At 45.2% G+C, this 12,758-nt stretch overlaps 1 protein-coding gene across 1 annotated transcript in view; it reads left to right on the top strand.

The window, feature by feature from the left end:
* The window catches only part of Ebf2 (EBF transcription factor 2), a 195,228-nt gene that overhangs the window by 133,807 nt on the left and 48,663 nt on the right, over positions 1-12,758 (top strand). The window contains exon 7 of the mRNA XM_037208440.1: positions 1,711-1,792. Within this exon, the coding sequence (XP_037064335.1) occupies positions 1,711-1,792 (82 nt within the window). The remainder of the gene's footprint in view (positions 1-1,710; positions 1,793-12,758) is intronic.

Below are 12,758 nucleotides of genomic sequence, written 5' to 3'. Positions count from 1 at the left end.
GCTTGCTTCTGTCCAGCCCGGACTAAAACAAAAGCCTTTCTCCTTCTTAGCCCACCCAAGTGAGCACAGGCGGGCACTCCCTGCACTTTTGAAAGCTGTGGCAGATTGTCAGTGTGCCATACTGTGCACAGTGCTTGGACACTGATTACTTCGCCCTTGGTCCTTTTGGAGAATTTTGATCAAGACTCCCACACCTCCATGGCACAGAAAGCCATGCCTGACCTCCCACATACCCTCCATACAAGATGGCCCCAGAGACAAACCCAAACCAGATGTTAAATAATGCAAAAATATTTAACCGTCATTTCCAAATTTGCACCCAACCTTATTCACAGATAGGATTGGAGAGTGTGTAGCCAAATGTTTTTCAGCAAACAAAGATTTAAGAGTCTCAGGAACAAGATGGACCAGTTCTTCCCCTCCATTTGTTACTGCTTACTGGCATCTTCTCGTTGGTTTATTTTTTTCGTGAAACATAGAGTTAATTGGAGTGCTTTCCAATTCTTTTGTGTGCTTGTTGTAAGAAAACAAAAACAAAAACATGCAGAAGGTCATGTCGAGATCATCTCACCAACCGGTGCTTTTAAAATAGAATTTTCCTAAGACTGGTTGATTTCTACTTATTTTTTTGTTGGTAAATCCTGGGGAAAATGTATATCTTTTCCTTTAAAGTTCTAATTCAAGGCGTAGATGCGAGAGTTCTGAAGGGACCTTGGGACTGCGGTAAAATTTCGTTGTCATAGTAACAGAAAGGGAAATAGGCCTAGCTCACCTGGGACTTCAACACTGCGAAAGCTGGATTTTTTTCTTTTTCTTTCTTTCTTTCTTCCTTTCTTTTTTTTTAAGGAAAAGAACTCTGCAAGTGAAATAAATGAAAAACTTATTGTATTTTGAAACAAAATTTTAAAATAAGAATGAGGCAAATTGTTGCAAAGGTTCTTTTTGTTATTTTTTTCTTGGCTGGTGCAACTGTCAGATTCGAAATGCCCAGTTTTGAAAGGACACAGACCATTGAAGGGAATATGGGCTTCGAAAAAGAAAAATCATGTCTTACAAACAATAACCATGGATCGTGATTTGTGTTCCTCTGGACTGTCTCCAGAGGGACCGAGAGGTCGTTCCTATTTGCTATTAATCATCAATGCCTGGGGTATCCTTGCCCGGTGGACTTGAGCTTTAGATAATTATATGCTATTTTATGATTTTTGCACATGTTGTTATGGGACACTCTGAGACCACCTTCGGATGTGAGCATGCTGGTATTGGGTGGGAGGCCCAGACCTGAGGAGTCCTGAGTTCTGGGTTGTGTCCTGTCATTTTTTTTTTACCCGGGAGCAATACTTTCTGTACAGTAGAGGTCACTGCTGCGTTCCGAGCTCTCTCTTGCAGACTGAAGGCTGTACAGATTTCAGGCCATTGGGTGGGTGTGCAGACCGGAGTCCAGATTGGGAACCACTTAACAGTCCCCCACCGTGATGGAGAGAGGGGGCTCTGAGCTTGCCATTGAAAACATCCAAATTTGCAAATTGCAGAGGGTCAACAGTGTTCCTCTCCCAGGCACGGCTGCTTGAAATTCCCCAGACCTGAAACACAATCGCCTATTTTTTTTTTTCCCCCTCAAATCAAATCTAATAGAACACAGATAGAGTCTCTGGTTAAAAAATGTTTACTAAAAAAAAAAAGAAGTAACACATTGCTTTCTCTTCACAGATTCTTTTTAAAATTTTTCCTGAAGTGCAATCAGAACTGTTTGAAAACAGCAGGAAACCCAAGGGACATGAGGAGGTTCCAGGTAAGGGGCCCCAGGATCACACCTATCAAATACATAAAGTCACCCTGTCTCTCTTCCTCTCTCTTCCTCTCCTCTCCTCTCCTCTCCTCTTCTCTTCTTCTTCTTCTTCTTCTTCTTCTCTCTCTCTCTCTCTCTCTCTCTCTCTCTCTCTCTCTCTCTCTCTCCCCCCTCCTCTCTCTCTCCCCCCCCTCTCTTTCTCCTCAGATCCATTCCTCACTGATAGTGCTAGCCATACAAAAGAAGCAGCGATGATAACCTCCCTCTACCATGATGAAGGCCTTTTTCATTTTGGAGTGTTTAGGTTTTCTGCCTCTACTGCCAGAGCCTCTCGGGAGAGGCACCAGCCTGGGATGGAGATTTGTTTTCCAGCCCTCAGGCTGCCCCTTGCACTCACAGCTGCCCGCAGCAGGGGCCATGTTCTTGATACTCAGCCTCTTTGGGAGTTTTCAAAGCTGCTTCTCTGTGTGTTTTCTGCAAGCAACAGCCCGGGTCTTCCTCTTTTAACGGTTAACTATTCGGCGGTCTCTTAGCCTGCTGGAAGGTAGTAACCCAGGCAGCCATGGTCACTTTAAGACCGTAACATGACAACAAGACCCAGGGGACAGTGACCCAGCTGCCTGACAGTGAAATCTGCCACCGATTTCATCACCCCTGCCATTGATGTGCTGTGGAGATGGCTAATAAACAGAGCTAGAGCACAGTGTTGGGTTGGAGTCAGGAGTAAGGACAGCAGCTAGGCTCCCTTCCTGATGATCTGAAGGACTGCATTGAACTCAACAAATGATTCGTCAGCCATCCGTGCCTGACTGCTTGAGTATGTGGAGCTCTGTTCCCCATAGAGAATGAAAAACGTATGAAGCCATGGCATGGAAGCTCAAGGCAACAAGGTGAAAAACAGGGCTGGCTTCCCTCATGCCTCAAGCGAGGGAAGGTTCTAGAAGGTGAGGCGACTTGACCTCACTCCTAGGAAGATGTTGGAACTAGGAGAATTGGTGACAGACCTCCTAGGTCATGGGCATCCAAGTGTCCAAGCTGCTGGGTTTGTGTTTTGCTGTGGCCTTGAAATGGGCAATCATTTTTTTTTTTTTCTGTACCAGACGCCAGGAGCTGTGTGTCCATTCTTGCCTGTCTGCTGGAGAGTGTCTATGGCGAAGCCAAGTGTTGACAGGGTGCTTGGGAACAGAGCCTCTGAAGAACTAACAGGGGCCTGGAGTGTAGCTCAGGGGTAGGGTGCTTGCCTGCCTGGGGGGTCTCTGAAAGAGAAGAAAGCAAGCAAGAGAGAAAGGAGGGGAGGAGGAGGGAGAAAAGGAAAGAAAACAGAAGAGAGAAAGACTTAGTAGGCATGATGGGCACTGGTGAGGCCAGTGCAAACTGCTTTGAAAACAGTCTTGCATTTACTGTTTCCCAAACCACATCATGGCATCCAGTGATCTTGCTGCGACCAACACATTTTATTTTTTCGGTTGTAATGGTAAGATTTAATGCTATCATCAAGCTCCCTTTAAAAAGGTGCTGCTCTCCACTTTATCACTCAGATTCTTCTGCTGGTTCATAAGAAGTCAAATAGAAACAAATGCAGTCAGTCTTCTTGGGAATCCACAGGAAGGTCCCGCACAACGGAAATTTATTGCACCCAGGGTTCCAAATATTACTACATCGTTAAATTTTTTTTTTTTTTTTTTTTTTTTTGCTAAAGAAAAGTGAATATTACCAGAATCTCAAATTGCCCCTAGGAGCAAAGCCTGGGGGAAAGAGGCAGGCAGCTTGGCTTAGGGTATTTTACTCTACTGCGCATGGCACGGCTTTTATTTTGAAGAGGCTCTAAGAAATGTGATGAGTGTCCACTGGAATGCCCTGGCTTTTTACCCCCACCCCGCAACTTTAGAAATATATTCATGAGACAAACTCACACCAGCACTGTTCGATTCTTCAGGCCTCTGATGAGTGAGGGTTACTTTGTCCTTTGCTTTAGCTGGCTTCGAGTTAACATTGCTGACATCAGAGTCACCAGGAAGCCTCAGCCCATGTGAGCATAGTTCAACTTCTTCATCGACAAGCAGTCTACAAAAAAGCTTATGAATTCCGGGATCTTGTTATTCCCAGGGCCAACCTAACATCCCTTGCCAACTTTGTTCTACCTTTTGACTTTAAGTTGAGGTGAAGGACATGTACCACGCACATCGCCATCCTAAGTACTTTAGCGTGTGTGTGCCAGCGGCCTTAACACATTGACAGTGTTGTGATTGTCACCTGATTATCAGTGACTATCACAACTGATTCTAGAACATTCTCGTCACTTTGTAAATTACCCTATGCTCCCTAATTCCCATTTCCTCTGAGTTACCTGCAACCACTAATCTACTTTTTGCCTTTATGGGTTTGTCCTGGAAATTTCATGTAAATCAAGTCTCTGAATATTTTCAGGCATCTTTCACATAGCGTAGTGTTTTCAAGGTCCACAAGGCAGCAGTGCCTCATTCTTTTTTGTAGCTGAATACTATTCCATTGTCTGCACGGACAGTATTTTGCTTCCCCATTATTTAGTTAACTGACATTTGTGTTTTTGTGCCTTTAACGCTTCTGTGATATTGAGTTGTTTTTGGAACATATGTTTCCAGTTCTCTTGGGGACAGAGCTAGGAGTAGCATTTCTGGATCACAGGGTAACTCTATCTTTAACTTTTTGAGAAACTGCCAAATTCTTTTTCACAGTGGCTGCACCAGTTTGGATTCCTACCAGTCATGTGTGAAGACACCAGTTTCTCTAATTCCTCACGGTTTTATTTATTTTTTTTAAAAGATTTATTTTATTCATTATTGTATGTGTGAATGTAAGTGCTGTGCGTGCCAAGGCCAGAAGAGGTGGTTGGATCACCTGGAGCTGGTGTAACAGACAGCTTGTGAGCCACCCAATGTGGGTGCTGGGAACTGAGCTTGGTCCTCTGCAAGAGTAGCATGTGCTCTAAACTGCCAAGCCACCTCTCCAGGCCTTGGTTTTATCTTTAAAATGACCCCCCCCAAAAAGCTCTAGGGTGGTAATTCATTGCTGTTTCAATCTGCCAGTCCCCCATGACAGCGGAAAGCGATGCCAATACCTTGACATGGACTTAGCACTCACTTGTTTATCTCCTTTGGAAGATTTTGAAACTGGGACCTTCTTTTATTGTTGAGTTGCAAGAATTCATTATGTATCTGAGATGCTGGGACCTCATTAGATGTGTGACCTGGCAATTTTAGAATCTACTCAGATTCTGTGAAGAGAATAACGGTTAATAAGAGCTCTTTTTTGTGGGGGAGGTTTTGATGAAGAAAGGCTTGCCTATGTGCTGTCACGAGAAATGTGATTAAATCTCAAACGTGACAGAAAGCTAGAGACGGTAGTGGGATGGTAGTGGGAGAGTGATCTCCAGAGAAAGGACTGGATTACATGTATCACACAGAGTGGCAAGGGTGGTCGTTCTTTGCCTCAAATAAAGTAACTTCTGCTAGTGATCAGATACATATTTGATGGAAGAATGCTTTTGTGTAGATTTGAACATAACACAAGCATTTCTAGCAAAACCAGGAACTAGCTAAATACTTCCTCCTCTCTTATCATTGGTAGATCCTAGACTCTGTACTCCCCTTCCTCCGCAAACCACTGAGTAAGACTAGATCATGACATGAAACATATTTCTGTGACTGACCCCATCTCTTCCTCAGTTCTGTTCAGATCCTAAATACTGTAGGATATGTAATTAATTGATGACAGTTATCTGTGGAAATATATGGGTCTTAAGCCTTTTTTTGTCTCCAATCCCTTTGAGAATCTGGTAAAGGCTGCAGCCTTTGTGCCAACATGAAACTACATTTGCATAAAGTTCTTGATAATTCAGAGATTCCCAAGAACAGGTCCCAAGGTGCCACGGGCTCCTGATCTAAAGAAATGGAATCCTCTAGTACCACACAGCATCTTCAGTGTAAAGTAGCCCCTGATTACAGCACTCTGTCTGCATGAGGCCTACCCCGATCTCCCAGCCATTCTCTTGCTTGCAAATGCCATCTGTTCCCAGGTAACGTCTGACTCCACATCCTTAGCCTTCACCCTCTTTGGCTCTATAGCTAAAGTTCTAACTGTCCTGGGCTTCTTCTCTTCAATGACTAATAAGTGTATGTTCCAGCAGAGCTCGGCATATGCCCCTGATTCATTCCTCCTCTTTCATTGGTAAGATGTCGCTCCTCCTCCTCCTGTCTGGCAAACCCATCTCTCTCTCCTGTGATGGGCCCCTCCTTTCTTTCCCAGTCCGATCCCCTCTCAGCTCTAATGACAAGTGATCTACTAGAACATTGCATGGATGTTTACTAACTCTCAGCACAAAACTCAGATCTGAAAGGCTGAAAAGAGACCCTCCTCAGTGTCTTCACTTCAGACAAATCTTCCACTTCAGCCACCTCAGGAAGCCCCTGCCTGTTGTCCACTGTTCACCACCCCCCACCCCCCACTGCTTCCACGTCCATTTGGGCATCTTCTCACATGCTCTCTTCTCTGTCTAAGAACCCTTCACGGCCTTCTAACTGTTGATTCCTCATCCTTCAGGACCACATGTGCATGTCACTTTCTTGGGGAATTTTTTTTTTTTTTTTGACTCTCCAGGGTTATGGCTTCCTGGGCCAAAGCACCATTCTCCACAACCTCTGATCATTGCCATATTTTCTGAAAACTAGTCTCTGTCTTTCCAACATATGCTGCTTGAATGTAGTTTGTATGCTTTGGTTATTTCCTGCTTCTCACCTGCACATATCAGGCACGCTGTAGGGCTCAACACACTGTTATTCACTGAATTTTTAAGAGAGGAAAAAAAAGATGGAGAAGAGAAAGCTTAGGGTTTCCAGGGACTCTTGAAGAAAGGCAGAACACCGATGTCCAATGTTAGCTAAGCCAGAATGAGCCTGATTCCTTGTTTCTCTGCCATATGAATAGAGAATAGGCAGTTATTAAATGCAGAGGAATGTCAAGTCGGGGAAAGGAAGTCAGGCACATTGCTGTTTACCACACGCACATTCTAAAGCACAGTTGAAACTTGACAACAGTTTTGGGCTCAGTGCCGCCAAGTCTCCATCACCAATAGTCAGGCTGTGTCTGTCCCAGGTCATAGTGAAAACCTGCATGCTGTCATTCAATCAGTTATTCACCCACAAATATCACAGAGAATATTTTATGTTTTCCTAAACAGTCCCAGGCAGGTGTTGGAGACCTGGCATAGGCAACCAAATACAAGCCATCTCCGCCTTCGGTGGGATACAGGAAGTAGAATGATTGAGTGGCTGCCAGAGCCCAGGTCTACTTCTCTGGGCTCTTGTGGGGGAGGGGGGTTGCACGGTGTAGTTGTCTTAGTGGTGTCTGTTGGAGCTCAGCTGTGTGGTCAGTGAGTGTAACAACAGTAAGTGACGGTGTTCTTCCCAATAGTTTACAGAGCTTACCAATAATAACAACAGATCTGTCACTCAAGATTGGGTACCCATTTCTATAGAGGGCTAGAGTGTCTTCCATCCTAGGGGCAATACCAGCTTCTCTTTTTTTTTTTTTTTTTTTTTTGGTTTTTCGAGACAGGGTTTCTCTGTGTAGCTTTGCGCCTTTCCTGGAGCTCACTTGGTAGCCCAGGCTGGCCTCGAACTCACAGCGATCCACCTGGCTCTGCCTCCCGAGTGCTGGGATTAAAGGCGTGCGCCACCAACGCCCGGCCAGCCAGCTTCTCTTTTAAGCTATTCTGGTGTTGGTCTCTTTGATATGTGTCTTACCTCCAACTCAAAATGTAGAGTGGGCTCACAGTAGGGTAAATATTAAGATAAAGAGGGGGACTCCAGATGTCTTCAAATTATTCCCCAATTCGGTTCCTTTAAGTTCCACCAAATGATTTGTTTTTAGTTCCAACAGACTCTTAATGAGATAAATGAACAGCAACAACAAAAATCAAAATTTTACCGTGTGTGTGTGTGTGTGTGTGTGTGTGTGTGTGTGTGTGTGTGTTTCTGAACCTTATAAGCTCAGCAAATACTCTGGGTCATGTCCATTTTAATTTGTATCTTTATGCGGGGCAGAGAACCATCCAGAAGTCATATCCTCCCTGACCTTAAGAGATAAGATGTAGGCAGGCAGTGGTGGCTCAGGCCTTTAATCGCAGCATTCAGGAGGCAGAGGCAGGAGGGTCTTTGTGAGTTTGAGGCCAGCCTGTTAGTTAGTTAGTTAGTTCTAGGATGATCAAAGCTACACAAAGAAACCCTATCTCAGGAAAAAAACAAAAAAATGGGGGGAGGGGGAGAGAAGATGTAACTAACTACAGAAGGACACGTGAGTTTCTAGTATAAGAAAAGTTATTTACAGGCTTGGTGGGGAAAGATGTAGGAGCTGAGTTGGTTCTTGGATTGCATCTATTCATACAAAATAAGGTCGAAATCTCGAGGATATTTACAGGGGCTTTGGGGGAGCGGTTGATGCTTTGGAAGAACTTGCCTATGGCAGGCCTGTCAGACTTTGAAGTGGGAAGTATATGTTGCCGGGGAGAACGAAACCTTGGACATACAGATTTGCCAGGGTAAGGACTGACTGACAGCCATGGAGTTGCTGGATAATGCGATGGTCCTCCTGTTTACATTGCAGCAGGCCTCAGCCACACAAGAATGATGGGGAAATTAGCTTCTCTGACAAAAACACCTCGTCTACGCAGCTGGGTGTTCACCATTAGTCTGTTTGACTGAATGAAGCAGGAGCAAAGGCCACGGCTGCTCATGTCTTGGAGCAGGGCCAACAGTTATCCAACAACCCCTTATGATTTTTTTTTAAACCCCTAGCTCTTATATAAAACTTTTTAATGGCACTACCATCTATTTTCCTTAAATAAAAAACGTTGAATGTTTCTCTCACACCCGTTGAAGAGGGAAAGGAGAGTTTAAATTAACTCCAAATGGGACGAATTTAATACAGCCCCAGCTGCCTGCAGGTTTCTTCAGTGAAAACCTCTTGGTCTGAGAGCCGCTCCAGCTGCTGGGTGATCTCACAGCCCATCCCATTGGAAAGTCGCCGTGCTACCAGGCCGCAGTTCTAAACACATAATGAAAACCACTTGACTTGGGGCCCCTCTGATCAGCAGCTGAGCCCATGATCTGGTCATAAAGCAAGCCAGGTAGTCCCTGGGACAGCAGGGATCTCTCTGGAGCTGGGGAAAACCTCTGAGGGGCTGAGGGGCTTTCCCGCTATGTAACGCTTTTGTCGGGAAGTGCCATGAGCTCCTTCAAGCGTTGTTCTGCTGGAGCAGCCTTTGCTTTCCACCTCTTGACATTCAGTGTCTCAAATGAGGCCAAGAATCAGGGCAATGCCGATTTTGACGAACTCACACTTCTGAGCGTTTTGAGTTCTTTTGGGGAGAAAGGGGACGGATGTCCAAATCGATAGTCGCATAAGTAACTTTTAGGAACGGATATGCCAGACTGCAAACAGGTGAAAACAAATTCTGAATGCTCACATGTCTTAGAGGATGAAAACTTAGGCACTCAACCCCACCCTCATGCCCACTCTAGCACAATCAGATTCAGAAGTTTCCGGAGCGCAGACCAGAGCTTTCTGGCCTCTGCAGCAGGAAGGAGTGCATGGCTTTTAAAACTGCATGGGAGAAGACTGTGTGCTTCTGATGCTTGATGGACAGCAGGTGACTCATGAAGTCCTTTGGGGGAGAAAGTGAGGTGGGAGGGGGTTGGGGAGTCAAACAAAGAACTGCATCAAATGCTAGTATACGGCTCCCCCGGGGCTCCCAAAACTTCTGCTAGTAAAATACTGCCCTTGACTACAACATCCTTCTTGGCATTCGGTTTTGATGGGGAAAAGCAGTGGGATTGATGGAGGAGAGTGAGGTAGGGTGGCATGGCAAGTGTCTGTGGCCTTCGAGAAGAAGGGAGTTGAGGGTTGTGAAGCGGATGAATGGACTATGGCCTCTCTAGGGACGTCATGAATAGCTGGCTAAAAAAAGTTCTGCCTCTTTATTTCTCTACATATCCAACCGGATTTTTTTTTTTTAAAAGAAAACGTGACGTAAAACATTTCTAGTAAGCTTAAAAAAAGAAGTAAACTATTTGATGATGTAAAAAAAAAAAAAAAAAAAAGACAAGTTCTATTCCGAAGCCACGCTTGGCAAAACACAGCAGCCGAAGACTGGTGAGCACAGGACTTTGCTTAGGTTGACTCCGGGCTTTTGTTTTGTTTTGCTTTGAAGTCAGGACAGCGCTGGGGAGATAGCTCAGCTAGTCGAGAAATTGTCTGGCACGCATGAGGGCCTGTATCCTATTCCAAGAGTTCAGTAAAAAGCCGGGCACGCTGCTCACCCCATCGGCGGTGATATGGGAGGCAGAGGCAGAGGCAGGCAGGTCCCTGGAAGCTCACTGCTAGTTAACTGGCTTATTTGGTGAAGTTCCAGACCATTGAGAGACTCGGTCTCAAAGAGCAGAAGGCACCTGGCGTAGTCCTCTGCCACCACGTGAACTCGCTGCCTGCCAAAACCTGCATGGGTGCGTGCACACGTACGTACACAGGCCGATCCTATCAGTGGCCTAAACTTGTATAACTCAAGCTTTAGAAATCTTCATGAAAACATCTATTGCTGCACAGGGACTGCCGCTGGCAATGTCTTTCATTTATTCTGCTCCATCCTCCATGTAGGCTTCCTGAAGTATTTAGTGCCTGGGAAGCTCAATGCAAACCTGATGGACGCATACATACAGTGCACACCACGCACATATATGTAGGCAAACACTTATATCCATAAAATAAAACCCTCAATGGCTAGTTGAAACACAGCACTGTCTGGTCAGTTATGAAGTATCTTGTCATTGATGCTGCAGCTCTTGGCGTGAACAATCCCAGAATCCTTCTTGTCTGTCTCTATGGCAACCAGTTTTGTGTTCTCGTGTTTGGAGCGTGATACTTCACGGACCAGAAACTTTACCTATAGAGAATGTAAAATAAAGCCTCTTTCTAAGAGTCATGGGAATACTTAAATATTTATTTTTTTTATGAAAAAAAATCTACATTTGTGGGATAGGCATTTAAAGGTAATTTGGGGGACCCCAGAGTGCAGCCAACAAAGAAGAATCTAGACTTTAACTCTGGTTTGAAAACATGTGTGCCAAGAATAAGATGGTAGGGAGAAACAAACTGTGATAGCCAAATAGTTTGTTGTTCGGCTGGGCAGCGTTAATGTGGGCTCAGGCAGAATTGTCTCGCTGGACTCTCCTCGTCACTGACAGGAATTAGCCGGCATCTTAAAAACACAATGCGTATTTTTTCTTACAGCGTGGACTCCCGGTTAGGTTGTCTTCCATGGCCAGGAGTCTGCCCCGATTCTTTCCCACTGTAACGGTCTCCATGTCTCTTTTCCCCTTCCACAGGTGGAATATAAAATCCCCACATACAGTTGTGCTTTGGGAAAGCTGAAATAACACATAGAGCAACCGAACAGTAATAAGGGAAAAGCACATCATGAATCTAATTCCATTTCCAGATGTAGAATGTCATAAAGGTCCCCCCCCCAACCCCATACTTGGCAGAACAACGGGAATTTTTGAGACCATTTTATTCCACCGCATGTATGTTTGTTCCTAGGTATGGGTACCAGAGAGGCCTCGGCAGTGAGCGAGCTATAAATGCCTCCTGTTCCTGCTTTGCTGAGGCCCCACATTGAGCTGAGAGTATGACCCTCCCAGAAATGGCAGGAGCCGGTGCCTGGCTAGTAGCAGAATCTGGTGTGATTTTAGAGCCAGCCCTTTAAAGATGGGTGAGGGGGGAGGATGGGGGTGGGGCAGGCTTCTAACCAGAGTCATTACTCTCTCTCCCTGGCTACAAACAATGGGATTGTTGTCTGTTTCAGAGAGCAAATCACTTAGTCTCCGCACCCATTTTTCTTCCTGACGCCTCTCTTTATCATCCTCATGTAGGCTCCATCGGAGGAGCACCTGGGCATGAGGTGAGGAAGGGTGACAGGAGAGGACTAACTAGGTAGGCCATTCCTCCAACTTAACGTTAATCAACAGAATCATACATCGGGACTTTGAGAAGGAGAAATAGAGTCAGTTACAAAAGTGTGGGTAGGAGGTGTAAAAATCACCCAAGGGAGGGGGATACGTCTGTTTAGACATCTACTTGCTGCATGTTTAATTTTGATACCAAAGAAACCACTCCGCTATTGGAAAACTACCTGTGCAGGCAGGTTAATGGGTGTGCCACTCTAAGGGTCGATCTCACAGTGGCCTTTTATGAGCTGGAAAGAACTCAGCTCCTGCTTGGTATAAATTATTAGGGTGAACGCCAGGCAGTGGTGGTGCTAGACTTTAATCCCAGTACTCGGGAGGCAGAGGCAGGCAGATCTCTGTGAGTTCAAGGTCAGCCTGGTCTACAGAGTGAGATCAAGGACAGGCACCAAAACTACACAGAGAAACCCTGTCTTGAAAAAAAAAAATTATTAGGGTGAGAAACATGGGGCTATCTTAAGGGTTATAAGAAGAAAAAAAAATAGAATTTGAAAAAGGCAATCGGTTTCCATGTGTACTTACTTTGTAAGAAGCTGCCCGAATACTTACAGGTTCTCTTCTTACAACTGTCCTTGTGCTCTTTAAGGGACCACACCAGTATTTTACTTGTGTCTCTCTTTCTCTGCTAACCCTGCTTTATCATTAAGTGACTTAAAATAGACCCACGTGGAGGCAGAGGCAAGCAAATAGCTGTGGACTCGAGGCCAGTCTGGTGGACACAGTGGGTTCCAAGCCAGCCAGGGCTACTTAGTGAGACCTTGTCTTAGAAAAAAAAAAAAAAAGTGGGCTGGAGAGATGGCTCAGTAGTTAAGAGCACTGGCTGCTTTGAAGAGGACCAGCATTCAGTTCCTAGCACCCACATGGCGGGTCACAACCATCTGTAGCTCCAGTCTGAAGGGACATGACACCCACTG

Source organism: Peromyscus leucopus, chromosome 9, assembly GCF_004664715.2.
Source record: "Peromyscus leucopus breed LL Stock chromosome 9, UCI_PerLeu_2.1, whole genome shotgun sequence".
Classification (NCBI taxonomy): domain Eukaryota; kingdom Metazoa; phylum Chordata; class Mammalia; order Rodentia; family Cricetidae; genus Peromyscus; species Peromyscus leucopus.
Note: the sequence above shows the minus strand (reverse complement) of the source record. Positions and strands in the feature narration are given on the sequence as shown.